General features: G+C 42.2%; 1 protein-coding gene across 8 annotated transcripts in view; it reads left to right on the plus strand.

The window, feature by feature from the left end:
* The window catches only part of RTKN2 (rhotekin 2), a 74,022-nt gene that overhangs the window by 18,523 nt on the left and 29,747 nt on the right, over positions 1-25,752 (plus strand). For 3 of the 8 annotated variants that reach the window (XR_014007212.1, XR_014007213.1, XR_014007214.1), the window contains exons 9-13: positions 315-446; positions 4,837-5,002; positions 5,772-5,879; positions 7,509-7,919; positions 21,390-21,543. Coding sequence is in view for 3 of the 8 variants with exons in the window: in XM_081190915.1 (XP_081047041.1) it covers positions 315-446; positions 4,837-5,002; positions 5,772-5,879; positions 7,509-8,056 (954 nt within the window). In the remaining 5 variants the exon portion in view is untranslated. Of the gene's footprint in view, positions 1-314; positions 447-4,836; positions 5,003-5,771; positions 5,880-7,508; positions 11,501-19,389; positions 19,523-21,036; positions 21,341-21,389; positions 21,544-25,752 lie in introns of those variants that run through there. The other 5 variants (XM_081190915.1, XM_081190916.1, XR_014007215.1 and 2 more) reach the window with 4 other exon arrangements.

Genomic DNA, 25,752 nt, shown 5'->3' on the forward strand with positions numbered 1-25,752 from the left:
CACTCTAGCTGAGTCCAGAGAAAGCTAAATCATGTCATTAACAGTGGTAGATTTGCATCTAAACAGTTATTTGCATAATTGATACTGTTGAGATCATTACAAAATATCACGAGATGACCAGGTAAGTCTTTAGTGATATTTGCTTTAGCCCTTGTGTGAAATTTTCTTCTCAAATTATTATACGGACAACTCCGCAATCTGAGCAGCTGAGAGGTCTCTTCTTAATGCATATTGTGTACCATTCATTATTCCCCCCCAAAAATATAGTTCGTTGGGAAGTAAAACTTATGCTAAACGTGTTTGCTTTCTTACAGCAAAAGATAGGGAATGTGACTGGATGGAGGAAACTATACTGTGTACTGAGAGGTGGCAAACTCCTTTGTTATTGTACACCAGAAGAAATAGAAGCTAAAGTGGAGCCGACTTTGACAGTTTCTGTCAACAAGGTAAAATATAACATCTGCTACTCAAGCTAAGTTACAGTGCTCCTTTTGTATGTTGTTAAGCTGAACTGGAAATGCTATTTGTGTCTCAGGTGATGGAGTTCCTTCCATACCAGGTGTGGGAGCTAAGGGTAGCATTGCATGAAAGCTTCAGGGGCACAGTTTCTGAGTCTCTAATTGGAACCTCAGTTACCAATAACTGCAGCTCTTTTTGACAGTTCGTTTTGTGTTTTTTCTGCTACTAATGCAAAGATGCTTGTTAGGTCGTTGATAGTACAGCCATATACAAGTTTTGCTTTTTTGATCCATGGGGAGGCTGCCCCCTGTCATAAAGGCTCCAAATATTTTATATAAATCCATGGTTCCCAATGTAGGGAACATGCCCCACGGGGGGGGGGGCAATTTTATTTTTAAGGGCAACAATTTGAGAATGAGTTATTAACATTAAATGGCCTTTTAGGCTTCCTCCACGTGAACAGGAGTTCACTTTTGGAATAATAAGAGTTATATATCACCGGGGGGGGTGTGTGTCAGGATTTTGGAGATGCTTAGGTGGGGCATGGCCAAAAAAAGGTTGGGAACCACTGATAAAAGTATATGCAAAAGACAAATGAGGAAGATTCTCTATTGTCTCCATGTCACATATGCTTAAGTACAGAATTTAAAACCTAGTTTTTGGCTCAGTTCTTTCTTTCTTATTCTTTTTCTTTCTCTCATACACCAGTAACCAACAGGATACTGGAAGGCATCATACATATCTATTCATGTGTATCTAGGAGAGATGATTTAGATAGGAATGGGGCAGACTACATGCTTCCTTCCTTCACTGATTGTGGGAAAGAACTGTGCAGTTGGTTCACTCGTGTAGTTTCTATATTCAGCCTGTCCTAAAGTGCTATAGGAAGAGGTTTCAGGGAAGCAGCACCCATACTATTGCTAGGTAAGTGTGAATGGTAGGACCTGAACACAGCAACTTTCCAGTACTGAGGTGGTATAATTGGAAACCTCTGTGCTAGAATATCCTGCCTGAGTGAACCATGTGAGGACAGATAACTAAACTATAGATTGAGCAACATCTTTCAAGATGTTTAATCCAAGGAGCTAACAAGTTATTGACTTCCATAAATTTTGCAGAGTACTGGTTGATCAAATCTATTCACATTTCTTCAGAAGCAAGTCCACTTTGTTCAATGGGGCTTACTCCCCAGTCAGTGAGTTTAGGATTGCAACCTCAGTCTCCACTTAATTGAAAGACTTAGCATACACTGCCACACCTTAAGCTGTTTGTTTAGTCTCTGGGAGACAAGTGTATTCACTATTTCTTAGTCAAAAGTGGGGACAGTACTGTGTCAAAGGACTGACAGTACATTTAGACCTGCATGTTATGCTGGAGAGAGCTTGTGGGCACTTTAAATAGCATGCTTAATATGCAGTTCCTTGGATACATCCCATCTGTTGCATAATGTATTACCGCTTCAGAAACATACCGACCTATTACTGCTGAAGTTAGCATCTTCCATCACTTAAATAATCAAATGTAGTATAAAATGTCTCTTACTTGAGAATCACTTTTGTTTTATAAATGCATTTGCGGTATAAGATACATAGCAAACACTAAATGAACTTATGTCACTGGGTTGCTTCAAGTTCTAACCTGTCAAATGTAAATCTATTTGACTTAATTTTATACTGGTATCTATGGTTACCTGCATTAATAGGACACAGCATTTATGGATGAATTACTTAATCTCCTATTTTTAGAATGAAAAATTTAAATGAGCAAATTCATCAGATATGCTACAAACAGCTGTGTTTGTATTTCAAACAGCTCCTCCGGTATTTTTTAAAATGTACCCCATCAATAATATTTTGCAGATTTTTCAAAGACTTGTCAGCCCTGGAATTCCGCACCCCTACCCCCATGACAATATATGCGACTTACTTTTCCTAGTTACATATTTAATCTTTACTGGTGTGAACTGACAGACATTCCACAGAAAAGGGGATGTGTAGATGTGTGTTTGAAGTGAAATGGGATTAAATAAGAACAGAGAAGTCCTCCTGTCTATATAACTACAGTAGTAGGTTTCTTGGCTTTTATAAAGAGATGGGTTTAACGTCTGTCTTCTTGTGAAGAAGGTTTATTTTTGTTTTGCAATGGTGAGATAGTTGGATGACATGAATTGCCAAAAAAAAATTGTATGTGGCTGAGATAATTAGGTTGCAGTCTTGTTCAATTCAATGTGGTAAATTCGATTGCGATCAATGGGGTATTGGGCACGTGAAACTATTTGTGGAATTGCAACCTAATTTTAAATAGGTCTCAAAGCATGCATCACTTAATCAGAATAACTGTTGTTGGCATTCGTGCGTCTCAAGAGACAATGGAGTGTGCCCCTGGGGGTAAAGTCCAACCGTGCATTAGCAGCACTGAAGTGAACTCCCTGGGGTGTAAGCCTGAGCAGTGCTTGGAGGTCCTGGCCTGCCCAGATGACAAGACCCACCCCTCACCTTTACTGATGTGGTCCAAAGGAAAGTAGAGCAATATATTTGGCACCAGCTTGGCTGCAGGAGTTGTCTTTTAAAGGTGTGTTCTTAACTGAATGTGAAGGTCACACTGGCTGCATAAGAGCACTGCCTTTCCTGTGAGAATCTTGGGTAATGTTTAAATGGCCCAGCTGCGTGGGCAAGGTCTGATCATGTTGGCCCAAACCACAAAATCAATGCAGACTCCAGGGTTGGGGTCCATATTATCAGCTCTCACCTGCATGACTAGGGTGGTGGGTTGTTTTTTTTAATTCAGGTAATTCTATTTTAGCCTTCATCTGTGCCACCACACAGCTATTCCCAGAGCAGCTCACAGATCAAAGATTAAAAATATTGTAACCAGAAATACACTAACTAATGGTTAAATAGCAAAACCAGAGCCAAGTACAAGTAAAAGCTGCTAGTTCAAACAACATCTAAAAAGCCTGCATACATAAAAAGATATTTTACCTGGCACTGAAAGAGCAATAGGAACTGCCAGGCAATATGCCAAGAGAGGCACTCTGAAGATGGAGGCGAATCACTGAAAGGCCCCACCTGCCTTGCCTCTGACAGTAGGGGAACTCACAATGGAACCCTTGGAGAACACCTGGGCAGGTCCAAGTGGGAGCAAACAGTTCTTGTAGTACATTGTAAAGAGCATGGTGTTCCAGTTGTAAAGGAGCGGGTAATGGAAAATGTGTCCAGGCAAGCAGGGTAACTTCTGTGGGAAAATGTTTTATAGCTTTAAACAATCTGTGACCCTCCAAGTGTTGTCAGACTCCAGTATGGGCAATGGTTGGGGATGATAGGAATTGTAGTTCAGCAGCATCTGGAGGGCTAGAGGTTAGCCACTCCTGCTCTAAACAATGACTGAAATCCAGAGTGCAAACGGAGCTGCCCCTGCTCCACTCACATCCTCAAGAGTGGCTTTTCAGGTGATGGAATGAGCTGCGGAAGAAATGGATAAAGCAGTAAACTTAACTGTGCAAATGGACTCCCCCCCCCCCCAATGCATCTCTGGATACTACTCAGTTTATGTACCTCTTTGAATTTGGTCAGTTTCTCTTGAATAAATCGGTCATTGCAAAATGTAACTGATTGCAAAGAAGGGGGGAAGAGGAGCTCTAATTGACATCTCAAAATCTCTTGGTTGACAGACTTACTTTTGGAAATCACAGAAAATTTGGTTGCAACAATGCAGTTAGACTGTAGGTGTACTGGGCAGTTTAAAGAGCTCCAGTTTCTCCATTGTTGCTGCAATATATGTTTAAAATAGTGCTGAAGCCAGTTCAGGAGGTGAAACTGGTATTGGTGTTCTTAACAAGTACAAGACATGAAGACAGAGTAGTTCAAGGATATGCCAGTGAGTAGATGGGAACATTGTACATGTTACTTGGGGAAAGTTTGTCCATATGATAATTCAATCAGGTCAGCAACAGATATCACTTTAATTGATACCGAATGATTTCTCTTACTCTCTTAATTTAACTGATATGAAATATGCCTCAATTTTCTGAATCTCAGCAATCTAAAAAGCAATCCCGTTTAGAACCATCCAAATGATGTCTCCTCCTGCCCATTATGAAATATGTTCTAAATATGCTTACTTTAATGCATACCTTTTTAATATGAGTTCTTCTTTAAGCAGAATTAATTTCCATATAACATCACCTTGAAAATTGCAGTCATGGAACTAAATAGTACCTAGCTGACAACTGTCAAGTAACCTATGATTTTTCTATTTGATTAAAGTTGTAGTGTGTGTGTGTGTGTGTGTGTGTGTGTGAGAGAGAGAGAGAGAGAGAGAGAGAGAGAGAGAGAGAGAGAACATTATAGTTTCACTCTGTATTTATATAACATTTAGGAAACCAGAATTCGTGCTGTGGATAAAGATACCCCGATAAACTCCAATAACTTTTCTGTTATCAACCCTGAGGCTGGTGAAACTGTGACTCAGATTTTTGCAGTTGAAAGCCGGGAAGACCTTTATAACTGGATGGAAGCTTTCTGGCAGCACTTCTATGACTTCAGTAAGTAGCGCCGTCTCCTTTTGTACAGGAGTGCCTATGTATGTTCAAAGAATGCACTGAACATTTTGAACTCACATTGCATAACAATCCTGTCATTTGCAAGTAGAATAAAATAAAAAAGCTCTCTGTTCTCCAGCACATTAGGTAGTATGTTCTTCAGAGGAAGAGCAGGAAATCTTTTAACTTTGATAATCTGATCCTTCATTGCTTTATTCCCTTGATATTCTGGAGGCTTGGAAAGAAGACGATTGGGAAACCATCTATTGGGGAAATGTTTCAGCGGGGTGGTATAAAAGTTTCCTATGTGTTCCTCCCTCCCCCAAATACATCTCATAACTGTTTATACTGCTGAGCAGAGCCTTCTACTGAGGTTTCAGTGCGCCTCTTCTTCCCCTTCCATCACAGTGATTTGCAATAAAATAAATGAATATTTATGCCAAGCTGAAATATCTGACAGTAACAGTATTAAGGTATAAATTGTAAAGATTGGGACTTGGTCATGCTGTGAGGATTGATTGTCTTGTTCCCATGTTGGAAGCCTGAGAAATCCTAGCTTACTTTGCCACTGCAAAGGTATAGTACTTGCTTGAGAGATTATGGCATTATTGGAAGCGTCCAGATCTTTGTCAGCTAGCAATCCGGAGTAATTGTGAAAGAGTTAATGCAGCATTTATGAAACAGTTCCCGATTTGGGGCATTATTAACCAGATAAAATTACAAAAAGTGGAGTATTTTGACTTCCTCTCATTGCTTTCTGATTTCCTTTTAGGCCAGTGGAAACACTGTTGTGAAGAATTCATGAAAATTGAGATTATGTCACCACGGAAACCACCATTGTTCTTGACGAAAGAGGCTACTTCAGTTTACCAAGATATGAGTAAGTGGGAGATAGCAGGGTATTTGAAGCAACACTGGACACAACCTATTGTGCCTCTGTTTTATAATCTGTGTGGAGGTTGAATCAATTTCTGTTCTTGCATAACTCTCATTCCCCACCCCCCACCCCAGTGAAGGAGGAATCCAACCTTATTCCCCCACCTGAGCCCTCTACATGTTTCCAAAATCTGTTCTCACGGGGTTCTCCAAACCTCGGGAGCAGATTTTGTGGCTGCACACAGGGCTGCCCCACTCAGTTCAACCCTGTGCACAATTAACTGACAGTAAGTCCTGTTGTTCTTAGGCTGGATAACTGTTTGGCAGTAACTGATAATTTTGCATGATATCTGCAGTTTGGTAAATTTCTTGTTCTCTAGTTTACTATGTATAATGTTTCAACTGGTAAGATCCATCCTGACCAAGCACAGACCTGAGAAGCAGAGTGGCTAAGATTATGTGCAATAAATTGGGGGTTCCTGGTTTGAATTCCATGTCCGCCTTCACTCATACAATCACAGAGTTGTAGAGTTGGAGGGGATCCCAAGGGCCGTCTGGTCCAAACTCCTCAATGCAGAAATCACAGGTAAAGAATCCCAGACAGATGGCCATCCAATCTCTGTTTAAAAACTTCCAGTGAAGGAGGATCCACCACCTTCTAAGTTAAACTGTTCCACTGGTGAACAGCTCTTAATGCTAGAAAGTTCTTCCTAATGTTTAGTTGGAATCTCCTTTCTTATCATTCGAATCCTCACTGGGGTGTTGTAGGCAAGGCATTCTCTCCCATTGTCTGATCCCTCATTTGGGTTCTTATATACATGTGAAGTAGTATTATTGTTTCTGGGTGCTTCTATTCCAGCTATATTATAAGAACACCCCATTTGCCTCTGCTGGTAAGGGGATTGGTAAGGGGATTGGAACCATCTTTCTGATCAGTCTAAAATTACCTGACTCTTCTAGGACATGTTATGAATAAAATTGACTTTGCAGCTGACTAGCAGTAGAAAATAATGGTTTGCTCCCAAGCCCAGCAACAGTTTGTTGACTCCCTGCCCTTGAGGCTGTGAAAATGGTTATATTGATTACTGTGCTGTGCATTGAAACAGTCTAGAAGCGGAGTAATATTTGAACAGTGTTTTAAGTGGCCACAAGTAAATCAAGAGTCAAATATGGAGGTACAGCATGAAAGTTGCATTGTAGTTTTTAAAGAAAACGAGTAATAAACCACATTTATACTCTTCAAAATGAAAGGAGGTTCTTGGTAGGCACTGGCATTCAATATAATTTCCTTGCTCCCTGGACAGTGCTAAGAATTCAGTAAAAATTAATGAAGATCCACAATAGTTTAACCTCCTGCTGCTGATGTTACAAGGTAAAGTATTCCACCTAATGAAGCCTGCTGTACAGTGGACAGTAAAGCCATAATTGGCTGCGTTCATAATATTATGGTGTGTGTTTTGTTGATGTGTAAAAGTACCGGACTTTCTGCTGCCCAGGACAATTTTAGGGTCTTGTTTTCCATAAAGGTGTGCATGTTTTTATATCGTCGTGGTAAGGTTTAAACACTGGGCTCAACAATGCAGCTAAGTATCAATGTAATAAGAATTTTATGTTGTCTTTTAAAATGTGATAGGCATTGATTCCCCAGTAAAACATGAAGCGTTCCCTGATACAGTGCAACGAAAAGTTGAGGAAGTCAATGGGGAGCTGCCGATTGGCCAAAAAGAACATTTGCCACATTCATGGGCAGCCATGTTTGACGGTTCTCACCACATGCTTGTGCAGAAAAGCCTGCTTCCAGGAGCAAAAGAAGAGGCCATAAGCCCTAGTGAAGGGAAGGGCAAGAAGAGAAGAGCACCCCTTCCACCATCTGATAAGCCGCCATATACCACAGGAGCACAGACAATGCCAGATCAATTGGGCAAGGAAAATATCTGGAATAATTCTCCTCATAAGAACAGTTCTCCTGATTCGATCTCGTCTTCTGTTCCTCACTTCAAGCAACCTATTGCAGCTCCCCGCAGACCAACTCCTTGGCAGAAAGGTACCTTCGCTGACAGTGAAAATCCTGCCAATTCAGGTACAAAGGTTGATAATAGCGACAAACCCATTCCTGCTCCTAGGCAGAAGTTGGTCAAAGAGATGCTTGAGCCTAGAATCTGTTTTCATTCGCAGGTGTAGGACTGATGCTTGGTTTTCTCCGAATTACGGGGGCAAAGTGTTGGCCATGTTCACTGTCTGTCTTTCGCCAGAGTTCCTGAAGTGTTAACATACTTATTTTCAACACACAGCCAGGTGATTGAGATTATAACAAAGGAAACACCTCTCCTTCCATCCTGTCCCCAAATTGTGCTCTGCTTGACATCACCAGTGTGTAAAGAGATTCCTCAACAAAGATACAAATCAGCAGGGTTGTTTTTTTAATGACGGAGAACCTTCTGATAGACTTAAACTGTTCTCCCCCCCCCCCAAAACATATGTATAACTCAACCCATACATTTCCCCCAGATTGCATTTCAAATATCCTATCTCAAATTTACGACAGGTTTTTGAGCAGGCACTTAACTTGAGGAGAATAAAATTATTCCTTGTGTTGTCAGTATTAACCACAGATGCTGTTGGCCTCTGCCCATAGAAGTCTATGGGACCAGTCTCTAGCCCCTCACAGTAATAGGAATGTCTCTTCATGAATGGTCTTACAAAAGAGTTTAAAGAAAATAAAATACCTGTAGGCCTGCTTGTTTACCTCCTGTGAAGCTCTTTTGTTCTTGCCCCCTTCCTCTAGCTTTAACCCCACCCCTGCCCAAGTGACACACAGCTAGAGTTTGTAAGGCGTTTCCCATAGTGCTTCCAAAGTCAGGTGAATTGTGCAGTGTCAGATGCGATTTGAAATCCCTGTGGGAGCGACCTGTAATAAAACTCATTCCCTTGCCCATTCCCCCAGGGCACTGTACTACAGTTCTAGTCAGTCAGGATTTCCCAGGTTCTGTAGCTGGGCTTACCTGGTAATTTAAGCATATGCAGAATCTTCTAGTCTTTCATTTAAAAAACAACAACAACCTTTTATTGCTTTATTAGCACAGTGAAGAAGTATCTCTTAGACTTACATTTCTTAGATATATTCTCTTTATTTTCCTGGTTTTGTTTGTGCAATAGTAATCCTGAATATGAGGTAGCTGTGTACGCGTAAGTGCTGGGCTGAGACAGGAGTCAAGTCCACTGTTCTTAGACATTTGAAGACCCCCAATGCCAGTTTGGGCTGTTAATGTTTTCTGTTGTATTCTAAAATGACAGCATCAGAATTCACTCCTCACTGACGGATGGGAGAAAAACTTCTTTCTTTAGTATTTTAGATAATAACATTTAGATAACAACCCTACAATTCTGTGATCTATGTCTGAATTGTAGAAAGCAACACACATTCATATCTGCAGGAAAAGAGATTCTGCATTGCAAGCAGAAACTAGGTAGAGGAAATGAACACACATTTTCAAATAAAATTGGTTTCCCCTCCCCAGAACAATAAGCTTAAACTGAAACCGAGGGTGTGTATAAATTTGAAAGGTGTTTTAAAATTTCTATATATATCTTGGCCTGTTTAAAATCCTAATGTTTTCCTCTTCAAGTGTTTGAATTTGAATGCAAAAATGGCAGCTTCTTTTTAGTTAGACTGGATTGTATGAATTATGTTAGATTACAAGATTTTACTGTGTGTTAACGTCTTAATGAAATCTGATCTGGTACGGTTTTAACCTATGTATTAGTTCATTGCATTGTGAAGTTGTGTAACATAGAAAGTACATTATATAGTTTGGAGGAGCTATAATTTCAGGATCACCTGTTTTATTTTTTAGCTACTCTTAGAGGAACAGAATAAAGATAATGTAGCAGAGGGTTAGTATGACATTAATGCTCTCTAATCCCTTAATGAGTATAGCAGAATCCTTTTAATTGGCATATTTCTGTTAGCAGTAGGGGAGTGCCAATTAAGCAATCTTCTCAATTTTAAGACTCTCAGGAATATGCTGAGCTTATTGATATTTGCTTTTTATTCCATGCCTTGAACTACAGATTAGTAATGTGCAAAGCATTCCAAATTCCTACATCTTTATTTGATTAGCAAGCCACACTAGCACAGTGAAGCTCCATGAAATATGTCCATAGAGGATGCCTTGATTTAGCAAATGCAGTTCTAAAGCATTTGTGACTGTGACTGAACTTGCAAGACAGCTCTTAGCCACAGAGTTTATCCTCTGAAGTTAATTAAATTGAATTTTTATCCACATTGTCAAACCATTGTATCTTCCTATCAGGGGAGGGGCAGCTCCTCATGCAGAAACTGTACAAAATTTGTAGGGAGGAAATCACCGTTCCTTCTTGATGTATTTTCAGAATCTCAAAACATGGCTGAATGGGAGCAAAATAATTGGCTCCCATTCTTCTTCTTTGGCCATTTGACATGTACACCATCTTGAAAAAAGCAATAGCTTCCCTAAGATTTATAAACATTTAGATCTTTGGAAGTAGCTAGTCCCATTATATAATTAAGGAACGATCTGGGGTGGTGTTACAGTGGCACAATCTAAGCAAAGGGGAGGCGCTGGTGCTCTCATTGCAATCCCTGAAGCTCTATGGACTTCTGGGGCACAGATGATGGGGCAGACTTGCATTTAAAGGCACAGATCTGCCTGTGTAGCTTGGTCCTCAGACGTTACTGTGGGGAGAGCTCAAGTGGTAAGGAGTATCAAGCTTGAATCTGCCACCTCGAACCCTTTTGTAATAGGGAGAGGAGCATCTGATCTAGACTGTGACATCTTTATTTAACCATTGGGATCTCTGTGACCCCTCGGACCGATTCTTGGGAAAAAATGTGGGATTTGGATGCAGCATTTGGGGTGCAGGGAGAGAAAAGAAGAAACCCTTGCAACACGGTTTGAATCAGATGTGACCCCTTCCCTGTGGTGAGGCACTAGGTATGGGGTGCATATGTGCTGGGATCTCTGCCTGATAAATAGCAGTCTCCACAGGCCTACAGAGAGCTTCATGCAAGTGGCATCTTGCTCATGGACCTCAATAGCAAGGAGAGAACAGAGTCCCCAGAATGGCTGGGATTGGAGCTATTCTTCCTCAATTAGAGATGCAATAAACACCCTTAGGTATTGCACTTCTCATCCAGCTGCCTCCTTGAGGCAGAAAGAATGCCACAGTACCCTTTCTGTACCTGGGAAAGATTGATGTAGCTCCACATCACACAGGCACCATTAAGGCTGCAAGAGGCAGCGACTACCTTCACTTCTCAGGACAAAGGGTGTGTCGATGCAGTTGCAGTTGCGACTGTTGGTCCTTAAAGTGCTAGTTGAGATCGCAGCAAAAAAATCCTTTCCTGGTACTTTGCGCTTCCCAGGAACTGAGTGGTGCATCACTGTCATTTCTCTAGAATCAAGAGTGGGAGAAGTTCAAGCATGGTTGTAGTAGGCAGAAGGGAGGGTTTCAGATGTGATTTGCAGGGCTGGTATGAGTCATGTGTGCTTTTGGGCATAGTCTAGTTCATAGCATAAGAAATCAAATTCAATAAATTTCCCTGTAGTGGAATTCTAGTAATTCTTATTCACCATGAGACATGTTCAGATGCAGTGGCGTAGCGTGGGGGGTGCCAGGGGTGCCAGCCGCACCGGGCGCAACATCTGCGGGGGGCGCGAGTCCAGAGGGAAGGGACAAGTTCCTTCCTCGGCCGGGCTCCCCGCCACCGCCAGCTTTGCGCCCCCCGCCGCCGCGGCGGCTGCGCTCCACTCACTGCTCGCAGGAGGAGCAGCCGCTGCAGCAGCGCTGACGCCGCCACCGACGCCGGGCACGGGCAGCCTCCGCATCCCAATGCCGACGCCACCCCCTTCCCCCTTTTTTTCCAGAGCTGGGGGAGGTTTTAAAAGGGGGTCTTGCATTGGCGATCCTGCAGCACTTTGGGCCGCACGACGCGAGCGCGCAGCACGGATCAGCCAGACCCCACCCCGTGCATTTCCTGGGGAAAAGTGCTCCGCGTGGGAGGCGCGTTTCCCCTTCATTCCCTCTCGTGCAAATCCTCCTTGGGTTCCCTCCCCCGTCTTTCCTCTCCCTACCTCACAAAAGCCTCACCTCGTCGCCTCCTCGCTGCCTCTCGCCTCCGCAGGAGCGTTTCCCTCCGCGGAAGAAGGAGCAGGGCGCTTCTGCAACTTTGGATTGCAACTTCCTGCTTCCCTGGGAAACAGAGCCCGGCCGGGTCAGTTGTCCAGCGGAGGGCCAGTTCCCCCTCCCTCCCCCTCTCTCTCTGCAACCCTTGCACCCCCCCCTGCGTACTACTTGCAATGCAACTTCCGCGCTCCATGCGCTTTCATAGAATCTGTCGAGCTGGAAGGGAGCCGAGGGTCATCTAGTCCCACCCGCTGCAATGCAGTAATACGCCGCTGCCCCCCTACAAGGGATCGAACCTGCAACCTTGGCCTTATCAGCGCCGTGCTCTTAAACTGAGCCATCCGGGCTCCCCTTTCCCCCACCTTCTTGCGTGCCTGAACCTGTCCGTGTTTTGCATTCTAACACTTGCAAGCTCCATCCTCCAGCAGTTCCCTGACGCCGGCTGCGCTTCCTTTCAGGCCAATACTTGGCAGCCATAAACTCGCACCGTGTCCAATATCCTATAAAAAGCATTAATCGGAATATCATCAAAGAAAATTGAGACGCCCTATTCCATAATAATAATAATAATAATAATAGTAATAATTTTATTATTTATACCCTTCCCATCTGACTGGGCTGCCCCAGTCACCTTTGGATAAAAATATAATAAAACATGAAACATTTAAAAAAACTTCCCTTCAGATGACTTCTGAAGTTGTAGAGTTACTTATCTCCTTGGCTTGGGGGGTGTCTAATAAAAATAAAAATAAATTATTTATACCCTGCCCATCTGGCTGGGCTTCCCCAGCCACTCTGGGCGGCTTCCAAAAAAATATTAATACGTCAAACATTAAAAGCTTCCCTAAACAGGGCTGCCTTCGGATGTCTTCTAAAAGTCTGGTAGTTGTTCTTCTCTTTGACATCTGGTGGGAGGGCATTCCACAGGGCAGGTGCCACTACTGAGAAGGCCCTCTGCCTGCTTCCCTGTAACCTCACTTCTTGCAGGGAGGGAACCGCTAGAAGACCCTCGGTGCTGGACCTCAGTGTCCAGGCAGAATGATGGGGGTGGAGACGCTCCTTCAGGTCTACTGGGCCGAGGCCGTTTAGGGCTTTAAAGGTCAACACCAACACTTTGAATTGTGCTCAGAAACGTACAGGGAGCCAATGTAGGTCTTTCAATGTAACTTCATACATTATTATTATTATTGTTGTTGTTGTTGTTTAGTCATTTAGTCGTATCTGACTCTTCGTGACCCCCTGGACCAGAGCACGCCAGGCACTCCTGTCTTCCACTGCTTCTCGCAGTTTGGTCAGACTCATGTTTGTGGCTTCCCCTCCCCATCCAGCTTGGTTTCCCTAGCCACTCGGAAACCCGAACCCTATGGAAATAGGGATGTCAAGGTTGCAGGTTCGATCCCCGCACGGGACAGCTGCGTGGTCCTGCATCTTTCCTCAGGGCATGCAAGACAGAGCTGTTCCACCTGGCCTTTGGTTTGGACTCAGTGGGACCCTTATGTCTTCCCTCCCCTTACAGTTTTGATTTGTGGGCTACTTTTAAAATGAGCCTGCTTTTCAAATTGCATTTTAACTTGTATTTTAAATTGGTCCCTCCCCCCATTATGTTTCTATTGTAATTTTACCGGTGTTAGCCGCCCTGAGCCCAGCTCTGGCTGGGGAGGGCGGGGTATAAATAAAATGTATCATCATCATCATCACCACAGGGGGTTGGACTAGATGACCATCGGGTCCCTTCCGACTCTACGATTCTATGATTCTATAAAGTCAAGTGTTACCGGAAAAATCCGAGGGCGCGCTCGCACTCGAGTGCTAAAATCCACGGGTTAGGGGGCGCAAATTACTTGCCTTGCCCCGGGTGCTGACAACCCACGCTACGCCACTGTTCAGATGGAAAACTGACGGTGCATTTTTGCCTGGAAGAGGTATACCCTGGATTTATTTTCATGCGTTTATATGTCTACCAGCCAATGTCCAGCAGGAAGTGCCAGGGAAGCAAAGTAGTGCCGCCAACTTCTTCGCGCTTTATTATTTTCCCAAACAGCTAATACCTACAGGTATGATATTGGCTCCAGGGTAGCCTCATTTTGCCCATGTACAGTTGAGCCAGGGTGGTGTGTGTGTGTGTGTGTGTGTGTGTGTGTGTATGTGTATGACTTGGATTGCAGGGAATCTCACTTCAAATCTGTGCTCACCCATGAAGCTCAATGGGTGAGGTGAGCCCAGTCTCTCTCTCCAAACTTATCTTCACAGGGCTGTTGTGAGAATAAATGGGATGATCCTCAAGCACACAACTGCAAGATCATTGGAGAGAGAATGGAATAAAAAAAATGATAGATGACAATGCTGTCTAATAATCTCTCATACCGTATTGAAAGTTCCTCGATTTGTCCCCCTGCCCCCTTTGATCAAGCTCTAAAGGAATTAATTTACATATGCATGTCCATCACTCACAATCTTACCCCGCAGTGGCTTACTGCATGATGACAGCTGAACATGTGAACTGCCCCCATTTCAAAAAGAGACACTCCTCCATTGTCTCTCGAGACAGGCGGATACCATCCACAACAATATTTGAGATGATTTTATATGAAGGCTTACTCTGCGGGGTTTGATCTGCGTCTTGTTGCTTGATGTTGCACTTGAGCTGAATGTGCATCTCTTAAGTCTCTCTAATTGCAATCAACTTTGAAGTAAGGGGAGGGCAAACGACATTAGCTGTGGAAGTGGAACCTCACCCTGCCTAGAACTTGCAGTTAATCATGCCTCATCACTATTGCATGTGCAAACTGTTAATAATGCCTTGGGTACTCTGTTAAAGGTTCAACGATGTAGGTGGAGTTACTATTTGTGTGAGGCTTTTTAAAAAACTTATTTAATTTGTTTACATGTTTTAATTATGTTTGGGAGTAATATGCTTCCATTTCCCACTAATGCTAAGTGGATAGTTTTGTACTTGAAATGCCTGTGAATGACCTGGTAGATACTGGTTTTGCTGCTAAATGTGTATTGTTTTTTTATTCCAAGGTATGTCAGACTTAAAAAAAAAAAGAATTATAACAAATGTAGAAACTTAAATGTTGTATAAAACAAGTATGAACAATAAACTTCTGTGTTTTTTATAAGACTGACTGCTGTGTTTCATTGAGCACATGGATTGATAATATGGACAGATTAGCTACATACGAATGAATTGCATGTCGACGCAAAATAAGAATGGATAAATATGAAGAAATATGGAACAAATATTTAAGCAATAAGGCGGATAGTGGTAGGAAGTGGGGAGGAGAGAGACGTGAGAAAATATTGTTAAAAAAGGTGTAGTCATAGGTATGTTGTTATTGTTATTATGGTTTTTGTTGTATGTGTCTTTTGCAGTTGATGTTTGTATCAAAAAATGATTAAATTTTATATATATATATATATATATATATATATATATATATATATATATATATTTGCTTTCGTAGATTTTCACGGGTACAGGAATGCAGGTTTTGGTGTCTTCGGGTGTCTTCCCGTGTAAGAGTTGGGGTGTCTAGGCGACGTTTCGACGAGGTCTCACTCGTCATCTTCAGGCTGGTGCTTTCGGCTTCTTGTTACTAGAACAGAGCAGGGTCTCAGTGTTTGAGTTCCTATAAATACTGTTGAGGGGGTGTGGTGTATAGCCTCCAACGTTCTGGGCAGAGAGGAAGTTCCCAGGTTAATGTGCCTTTTCTTCTTTTGTTCATTAATTACTTGAGGGATATCTTGAGTGATTACTTGAGTGATATTCTGAGTACCACTTAGGAGGGTCATTAGGTGTGGATTAGTTGCTAAAGCTTTTGTGTCTTGATCTCTTGAGCTTGAAGAGTTTTTCTGAGAAGATGGCTGTACTGCACTTAGTTGTGCTCTGGCTTGGCTTCGTGTATAGGGGCGAGCTGTGGTTTTGTGCCCTGTGCCAGCCAGATCTGTGTAGGGATTGCAGGGGGGTGCAGCATCCGGAGGTGCCACTATGGTTTGGCTACTGGATGGTGTCTGTAATTTATCTGTGGAGAGGGTCTGGGTTTGGGTCTGGTGTGGTTGATTGGAGATGGCGTTCTGTGTGCCTCTGGTTCTGGTGTCGGTTTTTGTGGGGAGGGCTAATTTCCAGATGTCTGGCAGGCGGGACGTGTCGTCACGCTTGTTCATGTTGTGAGGGTGTTTCTCTATCTCGATGGCTTCCATGATTATTCTCTTGTGGTGATGTTCCATGTTAAAGAGCAATTTGGAATCTGCAAAATTAATTTCGTGTCCTGTTTCTTTCATGTGTTGGTAAAGAGAGGAAGTTTTTTCTTCTTTTTTGACGGCATTCTTGTGTTCTGCGATACGTGCAGAACACCACCACCCTGCACAAATAAACTCCGTAGCCAAGACTCTCATCTCCAGAACCAAACGCCTGGCTGACAAAGACCACTTGACAACTGAGTTACAGAATCTCTCAAATGTGTTAATCGCCAACGGATACCAGCAAAACAGGGTTACGAAGCTAATCCAAAAAGAAACACCCCCCAAAAACCAAGACACAGAAGAAAACAATGGCATGGCCCTCCTTCCTTATATCAAGGGCACTACAGATAAAATTAGCAAAATCCTCCATAAACACAATATCAAAACAGCCTTTTGCACCAACCAAAAAATAGCCAATATCCTCAGAAACCCAAAAGATAAAATCCAGTTAGAAAACCAAGGGGTCTATGAAATACCCTGCAAAGTCTGCCCAGCCACGTACATTGGACAAACAAACAGACGAATAAATGCACGTATCGCAGAACACAAGAATGCCGTCAAAAAAGAAGAAAAAACTTCCTCTCTTTACCAACACATGAAAGAAACAGGACACGAAATTAATTTTGCAGATTCCAAATTGCTCTTTAACATGGAACATCACCACAAGAGAATAATCATGGAAGCCATCGAGATAGAGAAACACCCTCACAACATGAACAAGCGTGACGACACGTCCCGCCTGCCAGACATCTGGAAATTAGCCCTCCCCACAAAAACCGACACCAGAACCAGAGGCACACAGAACGCCATCTCCAATCAACCACACCAGACCCAAACCCAGACCCTCTCCACAGATAAATTACAGACACCATCCAGTAGCCAAACCATAGTGGCACCTCCGGATGCTGCACCCCCCTGCAATCCCTACACAGATCTGGCTGGCACAGGGCACAAAACCACAGCTCGCCCCTATACACGAAGCCAAGCCAGAGCACAACTAAGTGCAGTACAGCCATCTTCTCAGAAAAACTCTTCAAGCTCAAGAGATCAAGACACAAAAGCTTTAGCAACTAATCCACACCTAATGACCCTCCTAAGTGGTACTCAGAATATCACTCAAGTAATCACTCAAGATATCCCTCAAGTAATTAATGAACAAAAGAAGAAAAGGCACATTAACCTGGGAACTTCCTCTCTGCCCAGAACGTTGGAGGCTATACACCACACCCCCTCAACAGTATTTATAGGAACTCAAACACTGAGACCCTGCTCTGTTCTAGTAACAAGAAGCCGAAAGCACCAGCCTGAAGATGACGAGTGAGACCTCGTCGAAACGTCGCCTAGACACCCCAACTCTTACACGGGAAGACACCCGAAGACACCAAAACCTGCATTCCTGTACCCGTGAAAATCTACGAAAACATATATATATATATATATATATATATATATATATATATATATATATATATATATATATATATATATATATATATATATATTGACTGCTGTGTTGGTCTCTAAGAAAGAGGGAACAGGGAGATCTAAAATGGTGCTCTTTTCTTGGAGTAATTGTGTTGGTGGAGCAAGGCTTTTTTTAATTTTAAAAGTATCCCAGCTTTTCTAATCAATGCAGTTGGCCCAATAAAATACATCATTTTGACTCTGACCTATGGTTTTGTTTTGTTTTCAAGTACATTTATAGAATTATAAGTCATGCTTCCCTGACCTTTTATGAAATAAAAGAACTATTTTGGGCTTAGCTAATTTCTTAAACTGTACAATCTGCTGAGTAGATCCCCTGGGCTAGAACTGAAGAGTAAACAGTATGTTGGCCTCGCTGTAACAACAAGGCAAAGAGATAAAGCTATCCAATAGTAAATGTTAATTACATTTCTAATAGTCTGACTATAAGCCATTATGGTGCTAAAAAAAGGAAATATTCATAAAAGTAATTGGACATATTATGTAAACTGACATTCATTTCACTTTAGCATACTTCAGTGAGCACAATATTCTCTGGCTGTTCTGCTGTTTTCTAAATTCTCCAAGGTACGCAAAGGGGCATTGAACAAATAAGCATTTCATATAATTTAGCCAGGGTTTTAAATTTTTATCCTGCCTTTTAGATTTGCTACAATTGAATGGTTAAGTGTGGTGTGTGTGTGTGTATCCCTGAAGAATATATATATATATATATATATATATATATCCCCCTGAAGATGATGGGCTTGGGTCTGGATGGTTCTTGTGCTCAGAAAAAGTTAAACAGCTATAATAATTTGGGATACTTAATCTTTTGCTGAGCAAACACCACTGCATGTGCATCAGTTGCGTTTCCTGCATAACATGTTTAGTTGCCCCAAATCAGGATTCCCAGATACATAGATGTTTTAGTGTGTGTGTGTGTGTGTGTGTGTGTGTGTGTGTGTGTGTGTGTGTGTGTGTTATTGCTGCATATTTGTTGCAGAAAATCCTGGCATACACACAGGAAATACATTTGCCACCTAACATGTTAGCGCTAGCTCAGTGAGCCAGGCAATTAGAACAGGCACCTGAGCACTTCTTTGGGGGGTAGGGAGTTGTCAACAGTGAACTATGATCCCCCCCCCCCGTTAATTTTCTTGGACTCAAAGGGCAGAAACTGCTGTTTGCTGTGTGAAATACTTCAAATGCCTCTGCTCTTTTAAAGCCAAACACAGACATAGTATATTTTTGCCCAATTATCATCAATGAACTGTAATAAACTGTTACAAGAAGCTTGGCAGATACTTCAATCTTGGGAAAACTTGATTGATTTATGAGTTTATGAAGAATGCTGAAGTATGATGGATTGATTTTTTTTAAAAAAAATAGTGCTTTGGAAGTCACTGCAGATGAGTGATTTAATGAAAATCACATTGCTAGCAAAGTTGCGGCAGTTTGCTTCAAGGGATTATACTGAAACAAGATAGGATAATATCTTAATATAACCACTACCAAATGGACATAATTGAGATCTCCCATATGCGCGATATGCGCATGAAGATCTGTCTGTGAAACATTGCCATAAATTTCTTTTACTCCATGAAAAATAATCTTTGAACATTTTTTTTAATATCAAGACAGCTATCAAAATGTTTATATACCTTCAAAAGAAAAATAACCCTACCAATGAGGACAACATGTCTGCTTCTAAAAGCGGATATTTGCTATTGACCTGATGATAAAGCAAGATTCTGAAACTCTTGATTTAAGGTAGATCAAAGTTCTACCTGTCCTGACTACTTGGCATAGGGTGTGCTAGAAAACTGAATGGAGGCCGTTGCTTTACACATTACCGTAAAAGGCAACAAGGCTTCAAGATGTAGTAAAGTATGTGCCCACACTACATAAGCCAGAGAAACAGGCTGTGAGCAACTGTGTCCACTTGTGGCTTGGCTCCCCACAGTATCTTTTCATGGATCACCTGTGGTGAGAAGCAACTAGCTACCTCACAGGCAAAATCAGACACACAGATTCCACGGTGTATTCTTTTTACTGGAGCCATTAAGCACCTTAAATCATAATCACAAGCTTTGATTTATTCTCTAAAGCTTTAGTTTCTGCCTGAGCCACCTACTTCAGAGCCAATCTCATTCATGTCTGTTTGGAAGCAAACTCCATTGAATTCAATGAGGCTTACACTTACATAACTGTAATGGACCCTAGTTTCTATTTGATAGAATAAAATTTCCGCATTCACTGCCTTCATTAAAAACACACACATCAAATTACGAGTTTTATTTATTTTTATTTACTGCAATTTATTTAAGACTGCCCAGTAACATTGTTTAAAGCTGTGTTTATGTTATATTACCAGCTGGACCAGAGACTCACATGTATCATTAGCAGTGCCCTGACAGCTCGGAAGGTAACTACCCAGTCTATATAATCACCAGGGCTACAGAATTCCTTTGTATGGTGAAAGACTATGCATGCCAGGTCCTTGTAGTGTACATTACAGGAAGTTGTGGTGGAGGAGGGACGCGTGGGCTTCTTCCTACATGAAGGGACTTCCTAGTCCTGTAGGAGCTGATCAGATGCAAGCCCAGCCACCCCAATTCCATGGTAGCACCTCCAGAAGGGAGGAAATTCATGGGGCAATGGGAAATGTTTTGTGGGCTTCTCTGGTCCCCCAGTCAGATAAACTGACGAGGACTTGCAATGGCACGGACTTATGGCTCTCAGCAGCACTAATATTGCAAGACCCAGGATTTACAGGTCTCGCAAGATTTTGAAGCAAGATTTCTGGGACCTTATAAACGGCCTCACACATGGTAAGCCTCAATTGGGCTTCCACAAGTAAAGCACGATACCAATAGCATCTCCCTCCCTCCCTCCCCACCCCCATTTTACTACCTTTTTATATGGCAATGTTCTGATCAATTCTCTGGAAATCTAACGAAGTTGTGGCTATTTTGCTCCAGCACTGTGGCCTCCTTATTTGTCATCTGTACAGTGTCTGTGTGTTATGTCTGGTTCAAACAGAATATGCAATTGATGTATGTTCTACGTTGTGGTGACCGTACTTTTGTTTTTCTCAAGCCCTTGGGATGACATAGAGTAAAAAAAAATATCAATAAGCCTTGACTACCTTAACAACAGCACAAATGTAGGCTGCTCGTGCTCCTGTTTATCATGTTAAGGCTAAGAGGAAGGATTTGAACCCAGTTCCGTTGTCTTCAGATATGTATTTGTACAACATCCTTGGCCATCTGTGTTTCTTACAGGCTAATGAAAATCCCTGGGAGCTGTTGAATGCTATTCTTAGACAAAACCTCATTATCTGGATTTCTGTACCATTGAAAGCATACAGATCACCCTGGAGAAGCTAATGGATGTAAATAAATCCACACCAATTAAGATGGTGAAAGAAAGAAAGTAATATGAAAGATCTTGTGTTCTCAAATGTGCTCTGTAACTGAATAGGGTTTTTTCAAATAGGCTACATTGTAAAAGGAGTAATGCCATAATATAGCTCCACTGTGCCATTGCAAAGGAAATCAAAAACAATATAGCACGAAATAAGGTGTAATGGACCTCTTCTGTTAACAAGGACCTAATACAATTATTTTTCCCACAGGCATCATTGGCAAGCCACACCTTTGTTCTCAGTTGCTTCTCCCTAGTTATGCATGTTATGGAGAAAATGGCTAGGAGAGAGGTTTTTCTCCCTATCTCATAGACTAGAACCCAGGACCATCTAATACAGCTGAAGGTTGGAAGATTCAGGACAGGTAAGAGGAAGTACTTCTTCATAACTAAACTATAGAATTAGTTCCTTCCAGATGTAGTGACAAACATCAAGTTGGATAGCTTTGAAAGAGAATTGGACTAATTCATGAACTAATTCTAGGCATAACAGCTGTGTTCCCAGTATGCTGGGAATCACGTGGAGAGATGTGCTGTTGCATTCAGGCCCTGTTTGTGGGCTTCCCAAACCAACTGGTTGGCCAATGCGCATGAGGTTGGGTGAAGCAGCCGCCTGAGGTGTTGGACAATGCAAGAGGCAACCTCTCCACTGGTGCTATGCCCATTCCACTGCTTCCGCTGCCACCAGAGAAACAATCCAGGTAAGGGAGGTTTCGGCAGTAGTAGAGCGGCACAGTATTCTGCCACTTAGCTTTGCCCTGCTGGTCTCTCTGTGCCCCTAGCGGCAGAGGGAGACCACCAGCAAAGTTCTCTGGAATGCCTCCCTCTTGCCGAGCTGGTGTTCCAGGCGCCCTTGCTCCGCCACCTCCCAGTGGTGAGGTTGTATTTCCCTGAGGGAAAGGTACCAAACCATCTCTGGCCGCCCCTGTCAATGTGAGAACAGGATGGCCTTCATGGTTTTTGGCTTGATCCAGCAGCGATATTCTTATTTTCTTATTACTTTAGGATACAACTCATAAGTAGTCGTGCAGGGGACTTATTGGGGCCAGAAAATATCATATAAATATGAAAAATATTGCAAGTGACACAGTTTGTGGAAGTCTGGGGTAGAAAGTCTTTTGAAGTCTCTTTCTCGTGGTCTTTGAAACCCAGAAATATAGCCCACTCCCTGCTTGCCTAGTCCCTGACTCAGTCCAAGTCTACACCACAGGTACACATATGCGGGCAACCGTTTTCTGGGCAAATACATTGGTTTTATTTATAGGCAAAGCGGGCAAGAATTGGCACTCAATAAACAAAGAGAAGAGGAAATGGCCATCGGGCAACAGCTTTTTCTACCAGCCCTAATAGCCTTCAGAACAGAGCTGCAGCCATGGGCATTATGTGTGTGTCTCTTTTGGTGAACTGAGTGGAAGACTATGAACCACAGGAATTCAACAGTGCTTTATTTTCCGTTGTAAGATTGCTAAAGTTGTCAATATTGCTTTGTGGATTATGAGTGCTGTAATACTTTGTGAATCTTATGAAACAACTTTGTTGTGGTTGTGCTGTTTAGCTTATTCTTTTCATTGTTTAGTTAATAGTGTTTACAGTGTTTTATAGAAGGTTGTTTTATTGGTGATTTGCAGTGCAACCCAAGACATATCTAATCTGATGTGAACCCCATTGACTTCAGTGGGGCTTCCTTTCTCCAGGGGAGCGGGTATATGATCCCAGCCCAAGTTCCATTGATCTTGGAAAAACTTACCGTATTTTTTGCTCTATAAGACGCATCAGACCATAAGACGCACCTAGTTTTTGGAGGAGGAAAACAAGAAAAAAATATTCTGAATCTCAGAAGCCAGAACAACAAGAGGGATCGCAGCAGCAATCCCTCTTGCTGTTCTGGCTTCTGGGATAGCTGTGCAGCCTGCATTCGCTCCATAAGACGCACACACATTTCCCCTTACTTTTTAGGAGGGAAAAAGTGAGACTTATAGAGCAAAAAATACGGTAAGCACATGGGACTGGTTTTGTGCCTTATTTTGTGTGCTCATCCTGCTCCACAGCGCCATCTTATATCACAGCAAAGTTTTCCTTTCCTTTCCCCACTTCCATGCTGTATATAAGAAGCAATTGCTCAGCTGCTTGGAATGATGGGCTGTGCATTTTTCAAAGGCATTACTTAACTCAGAAGAGGTACAGTTTAAGTATCTTTATGGATATCTCATTTCTTATGAATTTTTCAATAGGAGATAAAATGAGGTAATGTGTAATGGAGAGAGGAAGCTGTGGGCTTTTTTGTAGTTGCTGTTACTTCTCCCTTTTCAAATGGTTTTGTTTTGTTTTTTAAAATCTGTCATTTGCAGGAAAAACACCATGTTTAATATACAAAATCCTGTGGCTTGAAAGAACCTTTTCTTCCCCTCTCAAACTCTATTTTGTTCTGCCTATGTAACCCGGGAATTTGGATAATTTCAACCTTGGTTAAAGCCCTTGTAGCTAACTAAAATGAAGCTTGTTAAGAGGTCAGCAATGACAAAAGGGGATAATGGTCACATGTTATTTACTAAACAGATTCCTGTGTACACATTACGGCTTGCTCTGGCTCCATTCTGCTCCCAGCACTGGTGCTTGAAGCCAAGGTACACTTGCCGTTAGCCACAATCCATAGGTATCCTGTAGCTTCTGGAGAATCTTTCCTGTTTGATGGGCTTTCTTTCCCTCAAAGGAGCTTCCATCCAATTAGAAAATGGAAGCCATTGTTGAACTGGGGTGCATACATTTCAGGCAGCTGATACGCAAGTGCAGATGACAACTTCAGTCACCTGAAGTTTGGTGCAGGGAAACAAAGCGGTTACTGTGCATCAGGTGGTGACATCCCTGCCCCCCGTCTGGTTCTACAACCACTTGATTTAGCCTGGCAAATAAAAGTGAACCTTCCCTCTAGGATGCTTGAGTCATCTTCTGCACCAGGGTGGAGCTCCTCTTCACTCCAAATGTATCACAAGTGCATCAAATTGCCATTTTGTGGGCAATATGGTGTCCATCGTGTGTTTTTTTGAAGCTTCAGTGGTACTTCATTCTTTCTGAAAGGTTTTGTTGTGCTGTTTTGTTGCATGCTTCCTTTGACTTACTGGAATATGAATGCTGAACATTCCACCCATACCTTGAGTTTTGAGTGTAGCACATAAAATGAATAGCCCTCAAGAGAGGAGTGACAGTAATACAGCTGCCTTTGTGAGATGGGCAAAAAGCACACTGTTCAACCAAGCACCACTTGACCAGTTTCTTACATTTCGTGGGAACTGTTCTAACCATTGATATGGGACTGAGAGGCATACTAAGAGGTTCATGGCTCTCTCCTCTGCTGCACACTTCTGTGTGTGTGGCTGGACCCGTTACTTTTCGATGTCAGCCCTGCCCATCTGCAGTATGGGGGTGATGGGCTACGTTTACTAAATTGCTGTTACATATTTTCAGAATTGCTGTGTTCCTGGATGGAGGATATGCTAAACTTTTATTAGGTAGCCTCCTTCCAATAGTTAGCATAATAACTGGGAAGACAGAAAGTACTAGATTTCTTCTATATATACCTCCAGGTGTGTAGCTATGCTTTCTAGATGGGGTGAAAACTCTTTTCATTTTAAGTTCTTACTGCACTTTTTAAAAACTCAGCTCAGATTAATTATCTGTACAGTGGAGAAGCAAATATATCTAGGGCCTGGGTAGGCAAACTAAGGCCCAAGGGCCGGATCTGGCCCAATCGCCTTCTCAATCTGGCCCGCGGACAGTCCGGGAATCAGCGTGTTTTTACATGAGTAGAATGCATCTCTGGGTTATTTGTGGGGCATAGGAATTTATTCATACCCCCCCAATATAGTCCAGCCCCCCACAAGGTCCGAGGGACAGTGGACCGGCCCCCTGCTGAAAAAGTTTGCTGACCCCTGATCTCAGGGTTATACATGCAAAATGTTCCCATTTCCTTCGGAGGTATTGCAGTGCTTTTAAATGTGTGTGTGTGTCCTTATCGTCATTATTATGGTGGTAATAAGGCTGCCATGAATGCAAGGTTAAAACTTGCTCTAAAGAGAGAATGGTTTGCGCCAATCACCAACTCTCACTTTGAACAAGCTTGTTTAAGACAGAGTTTGTCTCAAAACAGTTTTCCTTCTTCCTCTGCATTTTCTTGATTGAGATCTTCACAGCACTTAAGGAGCATTCACATGATTGATTGCAGTGGCTGAGCAACATAAATATATACTTGAAATGTCATTGTGTCTTAATGCAATATCAGCCTTTGCAGGGTTGGGGAATAATCATTCCCTGCAACGCGCACATTGTCAAATGGATGAATTAATTAAACTGGAATCAATGTTCCAAGAAAATATATATATATAAATACAAGCGTGTTAAGGATTACCTTGTTGTTTAATCGCTACATATATTGCTGCATTGAATGAGTTCAGTGAGGTCTCCTCCTAGGGACCATATATCAGATCTGCTGTTTTGAGTAGTCCTCAGTCTATTGTGAAAAATATTTGTATTTCTAGCAATATCATTCACATTTTTGGGGGTCACTTTAGTTTTATTTA

The sequence above is a fragment of the Podarcis bocagei genome (genome assembly GCF_964188305.1).
Source record: "Podarcis bocagei genome assembly, chromosome: 4".
Taxonomy (NCBI): domain Eukaryota; kingdom Metazoa; phylum Chordata; class Lepidosauria; order Squamata; family Lacertidae; genus Podarcis; species Podarcis bocagei.